Source organism: Myxine glutinosa, chromosome 10 (assembly GCF_964187855.1).
Source record: "Myxine glutinosa chromosome 10, kmMyxGlut1.1, whole genome shotgun sequence".
NCBI classification, from domain to species: domain Eukaryota; kingdom Metazoa; phylum Chordata; class Myxini; order Myxiniformes; family Myxinidae; genus Myxine; species Myxine glutinosa.
In genome coordinates this window covers 88,774,195-88,791,230 of record NC_136270.1, presented here as the reverse complement: position 1 = coordinate 88,791,230, position 17,036 = coordinate 88,774,195, and the positions used below count along the sequence as shown (strand labels likewise).

Sequence of the window (17,036 nt, the reverse complement as noted above, 5' to 3'; positions counted from 1 at the left end):
CAAGTCTCGCTCGTACCTAAATCCCTGCGCCGCCACGGAAGCGAGGAAGCAAGCCTCGCACGAGCCACGTGTGGTTTGGGTACGCCGAGCAGATTGAGTACCACGTGGTCCGTGCAGTTTAGGTAGTGGAACCCGATTCGAGCGGTTCTATTCGTACCACGCTTTGCCAATGAGGAAATCACAGGGACGATCGAATGGAAAAAGGAAGAACACAGGTTTAATTATGATTCCCACACGTATGTACAATGACCGGGACGCAGAGACACAGAGCAGCACTTAGTCAGTCTTATCTTATCACCCAGACTTGGGCCCGTCACACTCACACAGGGAATTGCAGATGGGTTGATGTTCCAGCCAAACGCGTCGACATGGTCGTCCAGGAACAGCCCCGTCCGGCTCTCCACGGTCCCAGCACGTCCCGCGAAGATGGCGAGCAGGCGGTGGAAGGAACCTCGTAGCGCATCTCCTGAACAAAGGCAGCCGATGAGGTATAAGGGAAAATGCGCGTCTCTCAGCGCGGTTGGCGATTACACAGCCGTTATCACTCGCGTGACTTAAAGCACTGTACCAGCTCGGCCTCCAGCTCAACTGAGCGTCACTTTTTAATAGCGCGTATTCCGGTTCATGCGCGTCTTTCTTCACCCGCGTATCTCTCAAACTTCTTTGACGCTCTCAACTCCTGCTCGTCAACGATTCCTCCTGGTTGGTCAGTGCGCACGAGTCCTCCTGGGCAGTCCTCTTTCTCATCAGCGAGTCCTTCACTTCAGTCCTTTGATGCTCAGTCCTCTTGGGCAGTCCTCCCGCACTAGTCCTCCCGCGCTAGTCCTCCCGCGCTAGTCCTCCTGGGGGCTTTGCGCGATGGGTGATATAGATACGCCCCGAACCTTCTTGAACCCTCTCGAACCTTCCAACCACGCCCTGTGACGCAGTGCTGCCGCCACAACCTCTGAGCCCTGATTGGCAGCTCGTGCTTACCGTCAGCTCCTCTGCCGCCCTCATTCGGCTCCGCCCCGACCCTCCTAGGCCTGCCTCGTGTTAATTCGCCCAAAATGAACCAAAGTCAGTGCAAAGGGGCATGAGGCTAGGGAGGCTGGATAGTCAATGGAAGTAGGACCTATTCTCCTGACTCTACTCAACGCAGAACTAACATAGGAAAAGGACTAAGCTCACAAATACTAAGAAATAACGACACTATCGCGAGGCTACATGTTGCTTGTGTGACTAAAACTATGAGGGGGAAATTTTAACCTTTATTATACTGACTGTACAAAACTCAAAACCGCAACAATATATATATCAACCCTCGGCTATCGCGCCTAATTGGTGCCGCCATCGGTGCGCGTTAGCCGAAATCGCGATAGCCGAACTGAAGAACGTATGGTAATAATTCTAATTGGTGCCAGGACCCCCAAGTTGACCACATATTTAACCTATTTTTGCCACTTTTTTACCAAGTGTTTCTACCATATAAAGAAACATTAACATATAAAGAAACATTAAAACAAGAATCACAATATGTAAATAAAAATAAAATGGTAAAAAAAGTACTTTCTTTAACCATTTTTATTTACTTTTTGGGACGATGAGGGGCTTAGATGGTTGGGTAGGTTCCAAGGCTTGGGTGGAGTCTGATTGACCACCCCTACGTGCCTCTAACTCATCCAGGATTGCGTCAGCTGTAGCACCAGAGAAGCCCTCAACGTCAGAGGACTCGTCAAAGACAGAGGGCTGTGCCTCGTTGCGACGCCGTAAGAATTCGGTGATCTGGCATTGCGGAGGGAGTTGATGTGGGCGTGATACTGCTCCTCGTAACCTGCCAGTGCCTTATTAATAAAGGAGCACCTTGCTTCGCTGTTGATTGTTAAATCTTGTTCAAGGAGGTGGCGAAGCTGGCAACCCAAGTCTATCAATTTCTTGATGTCGGCCATGGATAATCCCTCACGCCTCACATTTACACCTTCCTCATCCTCTCCTGAACTGTCCTCTTCTTGTTCCACATCATCTTCCTCAATTATTTCGTCGACAGTAACTGCAGTAGGCTGTATCATTTCTCGGATGTCCTCACCAGTAGTCTCAGCAAAACCAGCTCCAGGGATTTGGCGTGCCTCTTCCGCCGCTGCCTCTACTTCTGCCTCAACAGTCTGTGGCGTACCTGGCACAGCCACCTGGCGGTCCTCAGGGAGACCTTCCAAAATGTTACGCCAGGCATGATTGATAGTGGCTGGGGTAACATTGTTCCAGCAGTCTACCATTAAGTCGATAGCCTGTTTCACATTGTAGTTTTTCCAATACCGAATCACTTTTTGTTCTGCCTCAGTATCCCATTGAACCATGTCATCCTCATCCTCCCTGTCGAGCAATTGCTGGATAACGGCGGTGTCTTTAGTTGCCTGCGCATCTTCCTAAATTGCCGTGTGGAATAGGACGCCTTCACAACTGATATGACTTCCTGATCGAGGGGCCTGGATCAAGGAAGTCGTGTTTGGTGGCAAAAACTCGACCTTCACATTAGGATGCTCGGCCCTTAGAAGTGGCGAATGTCCAGGGGCATTGTCGAGGAGCAGGAGAATGTTCAACCTTATGTTTTGGGGACTTGCAAAAATCCTCAGCCTCGGGAATGAATGCCTCCTTGAGCCAGTCCTGGGAAAGTTTGGCCGACATATACCCCTTCTTTGATGTCAACCAGTGCACATTTAATTTGTTCATGTTGCATCCTTTGTAGGCCCTGGGTCGTTTTAGCTCGATGCACAACTGTGGGTTTAAGGCGGCATGTTCCTGACGCATTCATAGCGAACAGCAGGGTGAAACGCTCCTTTATGGCCTTCCCTTCCACGAACTTTGGCTGACTTGGTAGTGATACATGCTTGCCGAGGCATTGCTTTCCAATAGAAATTGGTTTCGTCCATATTAAAAATTTGATCAGGAGTGTACTGGCCTTCATCGATAATATTTTTAGAGATTCAGGGTACTCACGGGCTGCAGACTTGTCCCCACTTGCCGCCTCGCCAGATATCTTCACACTTTTCACTTTATGACGGGACATGAACTTATCTACCCACCCTTTGGATGCAAGAAAGACTGGAGGTTGTTGCACACCCATCTTACGAGCCACAACAGCATAAATGTCCTTGGCAGTGTCCATAATTTCACGAGTATCAATCGCCAAGTTTCGCTTTGCTTGCCTCTCCAGATATCGTCCGAGTAATTGTTCTGTCTTGAGGAGCAATTGATTACGGCTTCGCATAGCTTGGGCACCTGCTTCTGATGAGGCAAGATTCATATGGGCCTTGATATGGTCACGGTTTTGGTAAATACCTCGCACTGTTGACTCATTTATCCCAAATTTCTTTCCAACACTTCGCTTTGTTTCACCATTGTCTATCAACTGCACAATTTCGCATTTCTGAGCGTAAGTTAAGTTCTTCCTCTTCTTGATTTCCCTAGCAGGTGCCGCTGCATTACGCTGGGCAATGGTAGGGGGTCGGGGTCGGGGTATATCGGCCATTGTTATATCACAAAAAAAAGGTTTAGACACTGCTATTACAGTATTCACTCTGAGGCGACGCGCACTTGAATGGCGCCGGGCGGACAATCACAGTGCCCCTGACGTCCTGACGTCACAACCAATCAGCACGTGAATCACCCCACGCTCGGTGATGACGTAGCACCCGGACTGTTTGAATTTTTTTTTTTCACCATTTCCGGTGCGCTATAGCGCGTATTTGGGGCGCGATAGTCGTGTTTGTGCAGTTTTTTAGGTAGCCGCGATAGCAGATAAACGCGATAGCTGAGTTCGCGATAGCCGAGGGTTGAGTGTATATATATATATATATATATATATATATATATATATATATATATATATATATATATATATATATATATATAAATATATATATATATATATATATATATATTTAATATATATTTATATTTATATATATATATATATATATATATATATATATATATATATATATATATATATATATATATATATATATATATATATATATATACAGTACTTGCTCCATTATATTTACCCTGCGCTCCTGAAGCAAAAAGCAAGATTAGGCATTCGGTTGCGCACATAGCCTTGTGTGGCGTGCATGTCTGTAATTTTATTTATTTATTAGTTTTAAAAATTAATTTTCTCAGCAACCGTTGGTCCGATTGAGACAAATTTTTACCATAGGAGCGCCTCTGCCTGTTAATTTTTTATTCATAACAAGCATTCTGAGTATTGCGCTGCAATACATGTCCCCTACCAAAGTTCAAAGTGCCATAACTTTGTCAAAAATGATCGAATATGCAAATTTATGCACGGTTGATGCTGGTTTTCAAACTTGATCTGAGGAATGCTGAGACACGTGTGTCACGCCTCGCCTCGTTGATAAGCCCGCAAGGTCGCTCCGTGGAGCGGCCTGCACGTATTGCACTGTGTGAATTATATAAATTATTACCAACTCACGATTTGAGGTACTAGCGATTCAAGAGATATCCATTTAAAAAAAAAAAAATTTCGTTTAATTAACGATATCTGCCAGACCACGTGCCCTATCGCATATTCCAAAAGGACATTTTAGTAGACTGACATGCTGAATAGATTTGTGAAGTTTCCCCTCGATTGGATCAAAAATGAGGGAGGGGCTCGGTTTTAAAGGTTCATGCTTAAAAACGTCATAACTCTGAAACCATGTGACGCATGACGTCATGCTCGTTGACTTTTTTGTTCGTCATGGGTATGCGATTCTGTCTGCAAAGTCTGGCCCCGATCCGTTCAGCCGTTGCAGAGAAAAAGGGGTTTTAGTGTTTTCATGAAAAACAATATGGCGGCCGATCCACGTGACCTGTGACGTCATAATTACCTTTAAAATATTCTGCAGACCGAGTCCATCATATGCTGAAAATTTTATCTCAATCGGTCCTATTATTAATAATAATAATAATATTTATTTTATATAGCGCTTTTCAAGAAGCCCAAAGGCGCTTTGACAGAGTACAAAAAACAAGTGCAAAAAGACAAAAATCAATAGGTAAATAATCAAAGCAAAAGGAAGGAGAAGGAGAAGAGATAGTCAGGGGTTAAATGCTGTGGGTTAAATGTTGAATGCAGTGTTGAACAGGTGGGTCTTGAGTGACGTTTTGAATGTGGTGAGTGAGGTGGAGTCTCTGATGGTGTGAGGTAGTGAGTTCCAGAGGGTGGGAGCAGCGATGGAGAAGGCCCTGTCCCCCCAGGATCTGAATTTGGTCCGCATGGGGGGGGGGGGGGGGTCAGGAGGTTGGTACCAGCAGAGCGGAGGTTGCGGGTGGGAGTGTGTCTGGAAAGGAGGTCAGCCAGGTAGGATGGGGCCAGGTTATGGAGGGCTTTGTCGGTCAAGAGGAGGATTTTGTACTGGATTCTCTGGGGGATGGGGAGCCAGTGAAGCTTGTAAAGGACGGGGGTGATGTGGTCACGGGTCCGGGAATGGGTGAGTAGACGGGCAGCGGAGTTCTGAATGTATTGGAGTTTATTGGTGATTATTGAGGGTGAACCATAGAGGAGGCTGTTGCAGTAGTCCAGACGGGAGGTGATGAAAGCGTGGATGAGGGTTTCTGCAGCCATGGAGGAGAGGGATGGACGGAGACGGGCGATGTTTTTCAGGTGAAAGCAGGCTGTCTTTGTGATCTGTTTAGTGTATTTGTCGAAGGAGAGGGTTTGGTCAAAGATGATGCCAAGATTCCGGATGTGAGGGGAGGTGGATACTGGGAAACCGTCGATGTTGAGGGCAAAGTTATGGGTGGATTTGGTGAGCGTTTTTGGGCCAATGATGATTATTTCAGATTTATCATAGTTAAGTTTGAGGAAGTTGATTTGAAGCCAGGATTTTATTTCAGTGATGCAGTTTGTCAGGATAGAGTGGGTGGCGGTGGAGATGGACTTGGTGGAGATGAAAAGCTGGATGTCATCGGCGAAGCAGTGGAATTGGAGACCATGACAGCGGATTAAGTGACCAAAGGGGGACAGGTACAGGATGAAGAGGATGGGGGCCGAGAACTGAACCTTGGGGGACACCTTGGGGGAGGGGAGCAGTGGGGGATTTGCAGTTATTGATGGAGATGAACTGGCGTCTGTCAGAGAGGTATGATTTGATCCAAGAGAGGGCAGGGCAGTGCCGGTAATGTTAAAGGTGGTTTCAAGTCGGGTGAGGAGGATGGTGTGATTGATGGTCTCAAAGGCGGCGCTGAGGTCGAGGAGGATGAGAATGTTGAGGTTGCCAGCGTCAGAGGAGAGGAGAAGGTCGTTGGTGATTTTGAGGAGAGCAGTTTCAGCACTGTGGTTGGAGCGGAATCCGGATTGGAATGTTTCATACAGGTTATTGGCAGAGAGGTGATGTTTGAGTTGAGTGGCTACAGCGCGTTCCAAACCTTTTGACAGAAAGGGTAGGTTGGAGATGGGTCTGAAGTTATTTAGGGTGTCAGGGTTGAGTCCAGGTTTTTTCAGAATGGGGGTAACAGCAGCAATTTTGAGGGATGGTGGGACGATGCCTGTAGACAGGGAGGAGTTTATTGTTGCAGTGATAAGTGGAGAGAGAGCAGGAAGGGAGGCCTTGACAAAGCTGGAGGGGATGGGGTCAAGAGTGCAGGTGGCAGTTTTCATTCCTATGAGGAGTTCAGAGAGGTCAGTCGGGGAGACTGGGGAGAATTGAGACAGGGGTTGGCAGGATAAGGGGGGGCAGGTGGTTTGAGGGGGAGCGGGTGCGGTGGTGGTTAAGCTGTTGTAGATGTTGTCAATTTTGCATTGGGAGAATGAAAGGAAGGAGATGCAGTTGTCTACTGTGAATGACTGGGTGGTGGTGTTCAGGGGGCTGAGGAGTTTGTTTATTGTAGAGAAGAGTGCTTTTGGGTTTCCAGAGCCAGAGTGGATAATTTGAGAGTAGTAGGCGGAGCGGGCGCGGGAGAGGGCATCTTTGTAGTGCTGTAGGTGGTCCTTGTAGGCTTGGGAGTGAATTGCGAGACTTGTTTTATTGCGGAGTCTTTCAAGTTGGCAAGCACGAGTTTTCATCAGGCGGAGTTCAGGGGTAAACCAGGGAGCAGAATGGGTGAAAGAAACTGTTTTGGTTTTCATAGGCGCAAGCTGGTCAAGGCAGGAGGAGAGAGTGTGGTTGTAGTAGTCAGTGAGGTCGGAAGGGGTGTGGAGGTCAACGAAGGGAGAAGTGGACATTTTTTCAGAGAGGGTGGATGAGAATGAGGTAGGTGAAAGAGCGTTTAGCTTACGGAAGTTGATAGTGCGATAATGCCTTGGTGCTGGGGTGGGGATGTTGATGGTCATAGTGATGGCTAAGTGGTCAGAGAGGGTGAGGTCGGAGCCAGAGAGATGGTGCAAAATTAATCCAGTAGAGCAGACAAGGTCCAGAATGTGACCACGGTTATGGGTAGGAAAGTTGACATGTTGAGTGAGGTTAAAGCAGGTGAGTAAATCAGTGAAGTCAGTGGTTATTGTGGAGTCAGTGGAGTCCATGTGGATATTGAAATCACCGAGGAGGAGGATTGAGGGGGAGAGGGAACAGAGCTGGGTCAGAAAGTAGGAGAAGTCAGACAGGAATGATGGATGTGCTTTGGGAGGGCGGTAGACGACAGCCATGACTGACTGTGTGTGACCAGAGAGTTTAAAAGCCAGGTGTTCAAATGATGGAGCAGATGAGATGGAGATGAGGCTGGTCTTGATGTCCTGTCGGTGAATTACGGCAATTCCACCACCCTGGCCCTCCGAGCGTGGTTTATTGATGAAGAATATCCATTGGGTGTAGTGAGGTTGAGTGAGAAGTAGTCCAGAGGTTGTTGCCAGGTTTCAGTGAGACAGAGAAAGTCCAGTTTATTGTCTAGAATGTAGTCGTTCAGGATGAGGCTTTTGTTGTTGAGGGACTGGGTATTGAACAGAGTGAGCTTGAACTTAAAATGGCACTGAGTTAAGGATCATCAGAATTATCAGAATTACCAAAGTTCAAAGTGCCATATCTTTGTTAAAAATGATCGAAACGTCGTGAAGTTCGAACTTGACCTGTAACTTATCATGAGGAAACCATGTACCAAGTGTGAAATCATTAGCATTAAGCGTTTAGAAAAAAAGTCCGGAAAACTGTTCTTTGCGTGACGGACGGACGGACTGACAGACTGACGGACTGACGGACGGAGGGACGGCGTGCAAACCTATAGTCCCCTCCGGTGTACACCGGTAGGTGTACTAAGTGTAAACAAACACTCCTAAGGACGTAACATGGTACGGACGCCATCTTGGGAAAACATTACACCTCTATATCTCCGAAACCGCTCAATGGAGAAAATGGAAACATGGTTCATTGTCAAGTACTCCACATGGGGAAAAAGATGTGTTAATGATGATGTCATCGATGCCTTGATTATGACGTCACAACTCTACAAGTATAACGCTTCATTTGATCAGTATGAATTTCTTTTCTCTGCAACTGTTGGTCTGATGGACATGAATTTTTCACCATATGAGCACCTCCTGCCGCAGAATATTTTTATGATAATTATGATGTCATAGGTCACGTGGTACAGGCACCATCCTGGAAAACCCGAAAAACATTGCACCTCTATTTCCAAAACCGTTCCATGGAAAAAATTGAAACGTGGCTCATTGTAAAGAATTCCGCATTGGACGTAAGCTGATAGGTCTGTAGTTGAGGGGACGTTTTTGTGTAATGCAGTGATGTTGGTTGATTTCCAATCAGATGGAAGATGACATAGCGCAAACGACAGGGTAAAAGGGGCAGAGAGTGGATGTTCAAGAGCAGCAGAGCAGGTTTTTATGATGCGTGAGATGATGCCGTCCGGTCCAGTAGCAGACTCAGAGTCGAGGTTTGAACCACTGACCTGTCTTTGTTCATTATAACTGCAAGGGGACAGAATATATGACAAAGATTGGAAAGAAAAGTTAAGAAAACATTTTTCCCTTGCTAATTATCTATATTTTAGGAAATTAAAATAAATGACATTTCTTGGAACAACATTTTGAATGTTCCCCATAGTATGTATAATGATGTGTAAATTATCTATAACGTACTTGTAAATTTAAAAAACATTACATGGCCCTATTATGATTTAATTTTGAGTTTTGCAGATAATATATAGGACTTAGAAAGAAGTGATGGGGTGTGGTGTGGGTTGGGGAGTTGATTTGGGGCCTGTAAAAATGGCAGAAATGCATTGTGCTTTGTGTACATATCTGACAATAGCATTCATTGTCAAATAAAATATATCAGATTTATACAGTACTGTTTCTAATGCATGAATCTATATTCAAACTAAAAATAGTTTTTATCATTTTGAGAATGGCTCTTCTTGTAATCTTTTAAAACTTTATCCCCACCCTTGTTTCTGGCTGGCACTATGGATGGAGTAGGAAGCTGCACTGCACACGGAACCGCATCCATGTAAATTACTTCTTTTCCTTCATTCTTCGGGCCATTTCAGTCTTCATAAAGGACATCTTTGTCCTCAACAAAGAATGTGAAACATCTCGGGTAACATACTCAAAAAAGAAACACCAACTACAACATCAACTTGCCTAATATCTAACAAGCAAAGTTACCCGGCATTTCCGAGTGCCTCTTCCCACCCCTCCCCCTGCCTCCTCCCACACCAAACCCCTTTCCTCCAGACTCCCACCCCATCCCCCTCCCTCATCCAGCCCCACACCCCTCCCTCAGGACTCCCACCACACCCCTTCTCCTGCCTCCTTCCACCCCACCTCCTTCCTCTGGACTCCCACCACATCCCTTCCCTCCTCCCACTTCTTCCCTTCCCTCCTCCCACTTCTTCCCTTCCCTCCTCTAACCCCACACCACCTCCCTCCAGACTCCCACGTAACCCCTTCCCCTCCATCATCCCACCTCAACCCCTGCCTCCTGCCAACCCACTCCAGATTCCCACCCCACCCCTGACTCCCTTTCACCTCTTCCCTCCACCACACGCCTTCCCCTCCCTCCCTCTTCCCATTCCCCTACCTCCTTTCAGCCCCCCTGATATCCGCCACCCCCACCATCCTCCCTCTGGACTCCCATCCCTTCCCTGTGACAGGTGGTGGCTCGTATGTTTATAAGTTATGAAATATTGATCATGACTATTTTCGTTGAAATGAAAATGTACCGTGCCGTTTTCCATGCGTTGTTTTAGTTTTTAAAATGTACATAAACTCAGGTGATGTTTTATTAATTATGTACGCAGGCATTTCACGACCCAGCTGATTTTGTCACCTTTAATGTTTATTTTCTTCATATAATATGTGAATTACATGTCCATCAGTTTGATTACAAGTCATGAAAAGTCTGGCGAAAACCCAAATCTTTATTATAATATGAAAGATTTCAAAAATTTCTTTCCTCTGCATTATGAGAACATATCTTCATTGGGCGGTGTATATTAGACTGCTGCCGTGATCTCTGCGAACAAAACATGCATTACCTCATTTCATCTGCATGAGTTGTAATCAAAATTACCTTGTTTCTTCAAAACAGTACCTCCATGTCATGTTAGTAGATGCATTGTCCAGTCTTGAAATGTACTCAAGAAGCCTGTGCGAGTTTGATTTGGCTGAAACAAAATGGCGGATTAAGACCCCCTGTGAGGTGAATGTGGATTGGCCAAGAGTAAGCCTGTTTTTTTGTTTTAATTTAATTGAATCAGCCCATTATTTATCTTCGAAAGGTGTGTTTCACTTTACCCAAGTACCCAATTTTCATTCATGCACTCCTGTGGAGGTCCCTCAAGTATACAGTGCAAGGGGACAGGACAGACATGCACCATCAGCCTATTAATTCTACTTAATATAGAGCACTGTGAAATTTCAAAATCATCATTTTTCTTAATAGCAAATATATCATGACATATTTCTTAACAACAAATGTAAAGAATCAGGAGCAATTGAAGCAGCGGTCTGTTCCCTTGTACACCACCCAGCTTTACTTCTTGGTTTGATTGAATGAAATTAAAATTTTCCTGTAGGTTTGAATTAATTTGAAGCAACTTTTGCTGAATATTATTTTCTCTATGAAGAACGCATCTGTGTTTCAGGGTGGCACAGACAGATGGCATTGGCCTATTATATATATATATCTACAACACTAAATCCTAAATGACTAAATCCTAAAATCCTAAAATTCCTAAATGACTCCTGACACGTTCCTTCGGGTCAGCGCTGAATATATATATATATATATACACACACACACAAGTGGGGCACCCATGGGAAACCCACGGATATAGAAGTGTGTTACATTTGGACATCTTGAGTTAGATGCTGCACATTCTGTTTTCCAAAATGGTTACTGACAATTAATCAGATCCATAAATGATGTAATCTACACAACTTATTTACTTCACATAATATGTGACCCTTCACTCATCATTTCTGGATATGTCACTCCTTCCCCCCCCCCCCCCCACCCCTCACTCACCCCTCCTTCTCTCTCCTTACTCCTCTCCAACTCCTCCTCACTCCTCTCCAATGCCTCCTCACTCCTCTCCAATGCCTCCTCACTCCTCTCCAACCACTCCTCACTCTCCCTCTCACCCCTCAATCCTCTCTAACGCCTCACCCCTCTCATTTCATCTCCTTCCTCACTCCTGTCTAACCCCTCACTCGTCTAACCATTCACTCCTCTACAACTCCTCACTGTGCACATTGCACAGGAGAGAGCATCACACACAGGGGATAGAGGGTATTATTATGAAATAAAATAACTAATTCCTAGTAAAAAAAACCCAACCTAACCTCCTCTCCACCCTCCTCCCTTCTCAACCCCCTCCCCTCTCTCCAGACACATTCAAAACAGCTATTAGAATACATTTTGCCGATTTTCTCACCTTTTGCTGAAACTGAGCATTAAACCATCCTAGAGACTATGGAAAATGAAATCAGATGGTGAATTAGAGTCGAGATAAAGCCATGAGGAGGTCAGAAAGCACGAGCCTAACAAAAGAGGCTTATGAGGCCTTCAGAGCTATGCAGAGCAAACGAAATGGTGAAGATTTGCTGAAATTGTGAAAAGCTGAAATGTCTTGAGTCAATATGTTTTCAACCCCTTCGCTATGATACTGCAAGTTGAGCTCAGGTGAATCCAATTTCCTTTGAACATCCTTGAAATGTGTCTGTAACTTGATTGGAGTCCACCTGTGGCCAATTCAATTGAATGGACATGACTTAGAAAGAAACACACCAGAAAAGTCAGAAAGTGAATGTCAGAGCAGAAACTCCATCATGAAGTCCATGGAACTGTTTGTAGAACTACGAGATAGAATTGTGAGGAAGCGTAGATCTGTGTAAGGGTATAAAACAATTTATAGGGTGTTGAAAGTTCCCAAGGGTAGAGTGAGCTCCATCATTAGGAAATGAAAAGAACATGGAACCACTCAGACTCTTTCCAGTGCTTGTTGTCCAGCCAAACTGACCCAACAACCACTCTGACAGAACTAGAGAGTTCCTTGGCTGAGATGGGAGAACCTGTTGGAAGGACAAGTCTTTGCAGCACTTCACAAATCTAGGTTTTATGGGAGAGTGGCCAGACGGAAGCCACTCATGAAAAAAGACACATGACAGCAGGCTTGGTGTTTGGAAAAAGTCACGACAAAGACTGAGAGCATGAAGAAAAATATTATGTGGTCTGATGAGATGAAAATTGACCTATTTGGTCTGAATGCAAAGTGCTTATGTCTGGCGGAAACCGAGCACAGCTCATGACCCATCTAACAATCCCTACAGTGAAGCATGTTAGAGGCAGCATCATGCTATGGGGATGCTCTTTAGTGGCAGGGACTAGGAGACCTGTCAGGACAGAGGGAACAATGAATGCTGCCAAATGCAGGCACATCCTTGAGGAGAATCTGCTTCAGTGTGCAAAAGAACTTAAGACTGCAGCGAAGATTTATGTTCCAACAGGACAATGACCCCAAGCATTCAGCCAAAGCAACATTGGAATGGCTTCAGAACAAGAACATGAAAGTCCTTGAGTGGCCCAGCCAATCCCAGGCTTTAATCCCATTGAGAATCTGTGGAAAGACTTGAAGATTGCTGTTCACCGACGCTCCCCATTCAACTTGTCCGGGCTTGAGCAAGTCTGCAAGAAGAATTGGAGAAATTCCCTAAATCCAGATGTGCAAAACTGATACAGACGTACCCAAGAAGACTCAAAGCTGTAATCACTGCCAAAGGCACTTTTACAAAGTATTGACTTCAGGGGGTTGAATACTTATTTAGATATTTCGTATTTAATTTCTAATTACTTTGTAAAATATTCCAAAAACAAAATTCCACTTTGACATTATGGGGTACTATATGTGGATCAGTGACAACAAAATCTCAATTTAATCCATTTTAAATTCCGGCTGTAACACAAGAAAATGTGAAAAAAGTTAAGGTGTGTGAATACTTTCTGATGGCACTGTTCATGAACAAAAAGGCAAGATTTGCGATGAGGCCTCCACCTATAGGATAGGGGCAGCTTTATTGCTATTGCAGGGTTTGTTTCTACAATTAGTGCTCCCAATTTTAGCTGACCTGGAGCGAAGTTCAGGGGAGCTTATGCGATGGCGCGTTGTCCGTCCGTCAGTCCGTAAACACTTGGAATTTCTTCTCCGAAACCGCTGATGGGATTGCGACCAAATTTGGCACAAATGATATGTGTTGTGTTGTGACGAAAGTTTGTTCATGGCATTTAAAAAATCGGGATCTAAGGGGGTCTACCAGGTGTCAAAGTGGATCCACGTTTGACCCCCCAAAATAGGAATTTGCTTTTTCCTCTGAAACTACACACACTATTTCGATGAAAGTTTACCACAACCTTCGTCACCCGTGATGTACCGAAGTTTGTTCACGGCATTAAAAAAAATCTGCCCCTTTGGGGATCTATGGGGGGGGGGGGGGAGGGTTGCCCCCAAAATATGTATTTTTTTTTCTCAGAACCTACACACACAATTTTGATGAAACGTCACCACAACCTTCATCAGCCGTGATGTACCAATGTTTGTTCAAGTAATTGGAAAAATTGGGATCTGAGGAAGTACACGGGGTGGGAGGGGGGGGGGGGGGGGGGGGTTGGGTTGCCCCCCAAAATAGTTTGTTTTTTTGTTTATATAAAGTCTTATGATTATGTTATTATGATAATACATGCTGCCCTGTCTTCTAGTAAGCATTGAAATGTTTTTTTTTTGTCATCGCTCAATTTTGACAATGCAGAATCCTCTCCAATGCAGAGTCAAAGACCGCTTGGCCTTCCAACATGTTTTTGCATCATAATAGTGGACCTGCACTGAAGTTGTGCACTTGATATTTAATTAGTGTCCTAAATAACAAAAAAACACCTTTTTGATCATAACTTGAATAATTTAAGGTGCGGGGTGAGGGTGGAGGTTTGAAGGGGATGAATGGGGTTTGAAGAAGTCGTGGGAGGGTACAGGGATTGCGACGCTGGTGTATTTTACAAAATAAACGGTTAATTAAATGCAAACATCCATTGTAAGCTGGGGATCTAGAAATTTACAAGTCGGGTAAACGTTTGAAAACGTTAGAGTTGGGGCGAGTATGAAGGTGAGTTTGGGGAATGAAGAAAGGAAGAGCTGTATGTGTTGCTGTGGTCGAATGAATTATTTGAAAACCAAGTTTTGAAGAGGAAAAGGAAGAGTGAATTATAATAGAATATAGAGTTCAACACGGGACAAAAAGGAAATTGAAACATTTTAAGTAGCACCATGAAGACCGTCAGGGTAAGATGTGGAGGTGTATCTAAGCATTTGGTAGGTACGGCGAGAGCAGTTGTCTTTTTAAAAATTACTTATCGATTATTAACATTAAGGGTTAGGTTGAAGAAGAAGAGGAGAGAAGAGCTCTCTGCTCACCTTCACTCCTTCATTCCTCTTTTCTCCCGCCTCTGGAACAAACTCCCTCACTCTCTTCAATCCCACTCCACCCTCCAGGTCTTTAAAACAGCTGTTCACCACCATCTCTTATCCTCCCCCATCCAAAGCCTTGATCTTTTCTACCCCTGCTAATTTCACCCCAAATCCACTTTTTTGAGGTGACTTTTGTCTTCTTTCCTGGAAGTCCTTGGTGTCCTTTCGTTTTATACCTATCCTGCCTCCCCCCAGGCCCTTTCCCTCCAAAAACATCTCCCGATGTCCCTGCTCTCAAATGTTGTTTGTGTGCTTCCTCCCCTTCTCTCCCAATCTTGTCGACCGCTCCCATTTTTATATACTTTGTTTACTTGTTTGTTTGATTTGTTTGTTTGATAAATGTTAGCTCTTTCACGAGCCTCGACTCTGTATACAAAAAAAAAAAAAAAATTTCCTCCAATTTTCATGGTTGAGTTTTATGGATAGGGTGAAGATGGGGACACGTTTTACTAATTTACACTCTATCCCTAAATGTTGAAGGTCAAATTCATATGGTGGTCCAACAAAATATGGCCACTATTGGATTGTAGGCCAAGGGATCGCTTATATATACCGTAGTTTCACACTGATGACATTTTCTTTCGTAATTTAATTAAAAATTATTATACTGTCATGTCTGAAGCTCCAGTCAAGACAGAAACCTCAGCACCGAGACCTTTAGTCTCAGAAGATGGACCAACGATCTTTTATTGCACTGCGTTCAATGCAATATAAATTTACTGTTCTCCAAAGATTCTTCAATCAGGTCAAAATCGACGGCAAACACACGAAAAGCAGACAGATGGCTCAAGCACGTTTTCTTACCTTTTAAAGGATTTATTTTGTAAAGTAAACAGGAAAGAGGGTAAACAAGATGCTATAAACAAAAATGGAATGAACCAAGCAAGGTAAATGGACACCAAGATGTAAATGGACATATGCAAACTTATGCACAATGATTGACAAATAAACGAAAAACCATCTCACGAAAGGCTCCACAGGTCACACTCGTACAACAAGCTAATAATGCAGGTGAGACTTCCCTTTTATCTGATGTGCAGGGTGGACGCAGCTTGGGAAACGAGGTGCGAGACGAGAGCCAGTGATGAGTAGCTCCCAATATACCGAAGGCCAAAACAAGTATGATGAACATAAATCATGAGGAAGGCCAGTGATAATCAGCTGCCTAAACCAGGCCTCGTGGACCCCTTTGGTCTTTTAAGCAAGGCCTCCTGCCCTGGTCTGCCCTCCTTCGTCTTCCTCCAGGCCCTCCAAAACACAGGGTGATCCCTGCTTGGGTCAATCCCAAGAGAGACAAAGCCACAATTAAAGTCTCCTTCAAATCTCCTCCGTGGTCAGCTTGCTCTGTCCATCCTCTCACATGAGGCTTCTTGATATCTCTCCTCTGAACATATGAAACTTCTTCTTCTTCCTCGTCTGCAGGTCTCTCCATCTCTCTTGTTCTCCCTCCTGCAAGAGAGCTGTCTCTCACTAGTTAGCCTCCCTCCTCCAAGCGAGGTCTCCTCACGTTATCTTCGTCTTCCACTCTGGAGTTCTCCTCTGGCCGTCCCACAATGGGGCGGTGCCAATAAAAATAATTGCATGATGGCACATCGGGATCCACAGCACATTATGCCACCATGGCTGACATACACTGACCAGACAATCCACATGAGGTGTTCATATACACAAAAGTAATGTCTAACCTGTCTATAAGTTACACAAGCTGCCTCATCCACGTCACGTGTAATAAACGACTTAACTTGACAGGTCCCTAGCTGTTACTGGGCAATCTAATGTACTCGAAACACATGGACCATACTACACCTACCACCATCTCGCTGAGGTCCCCCCTACCCCCCCCCCCCCACCTCCACGCAACAATATTGAGTGCCAGCCATAGGTAGGTCATGTTGTATCACCACCCCAATGCTTGTACCACCACCCCAATGCTATCTTGAATTGGATCAAATTACAAACTATCACCTGGTGTTTCACAGGCATCACAGGACGCTGTTCTTTTGAGCAGACTTTAAGTCATACTGCTAATACCTGCAAGCAGGTTTGAATAACCCACCTGCACCTTTGGAAAAGACTCGAACAGGGTA

At 44.8% G+C, this 17,036-nt stretch overlaps 1 protein-coding gene across 1 annotated transcript in view; it reads left to right on the top strand.

Annotated features, from left to right (window-relative positions):
- Nucleotides 1–17,036, top strand: part of LOC137434002 (vasoactive intestinal polypeptide receptor 2) — a 156,202-nt gene that overhangs the window by 102,889 nt on the left and 36,277 nt on the right. The window contains exon 6 of the mRNA XM_078785849.1: nt 9,407–9,527. Within this exon, the coding sequence (XP_078641975.1) occupies nt 9,407–9,527 (121 nt within the window). The remainder of the gene's footprint in view (nt 1–9,406; nt 9,528–17,036) is intronic.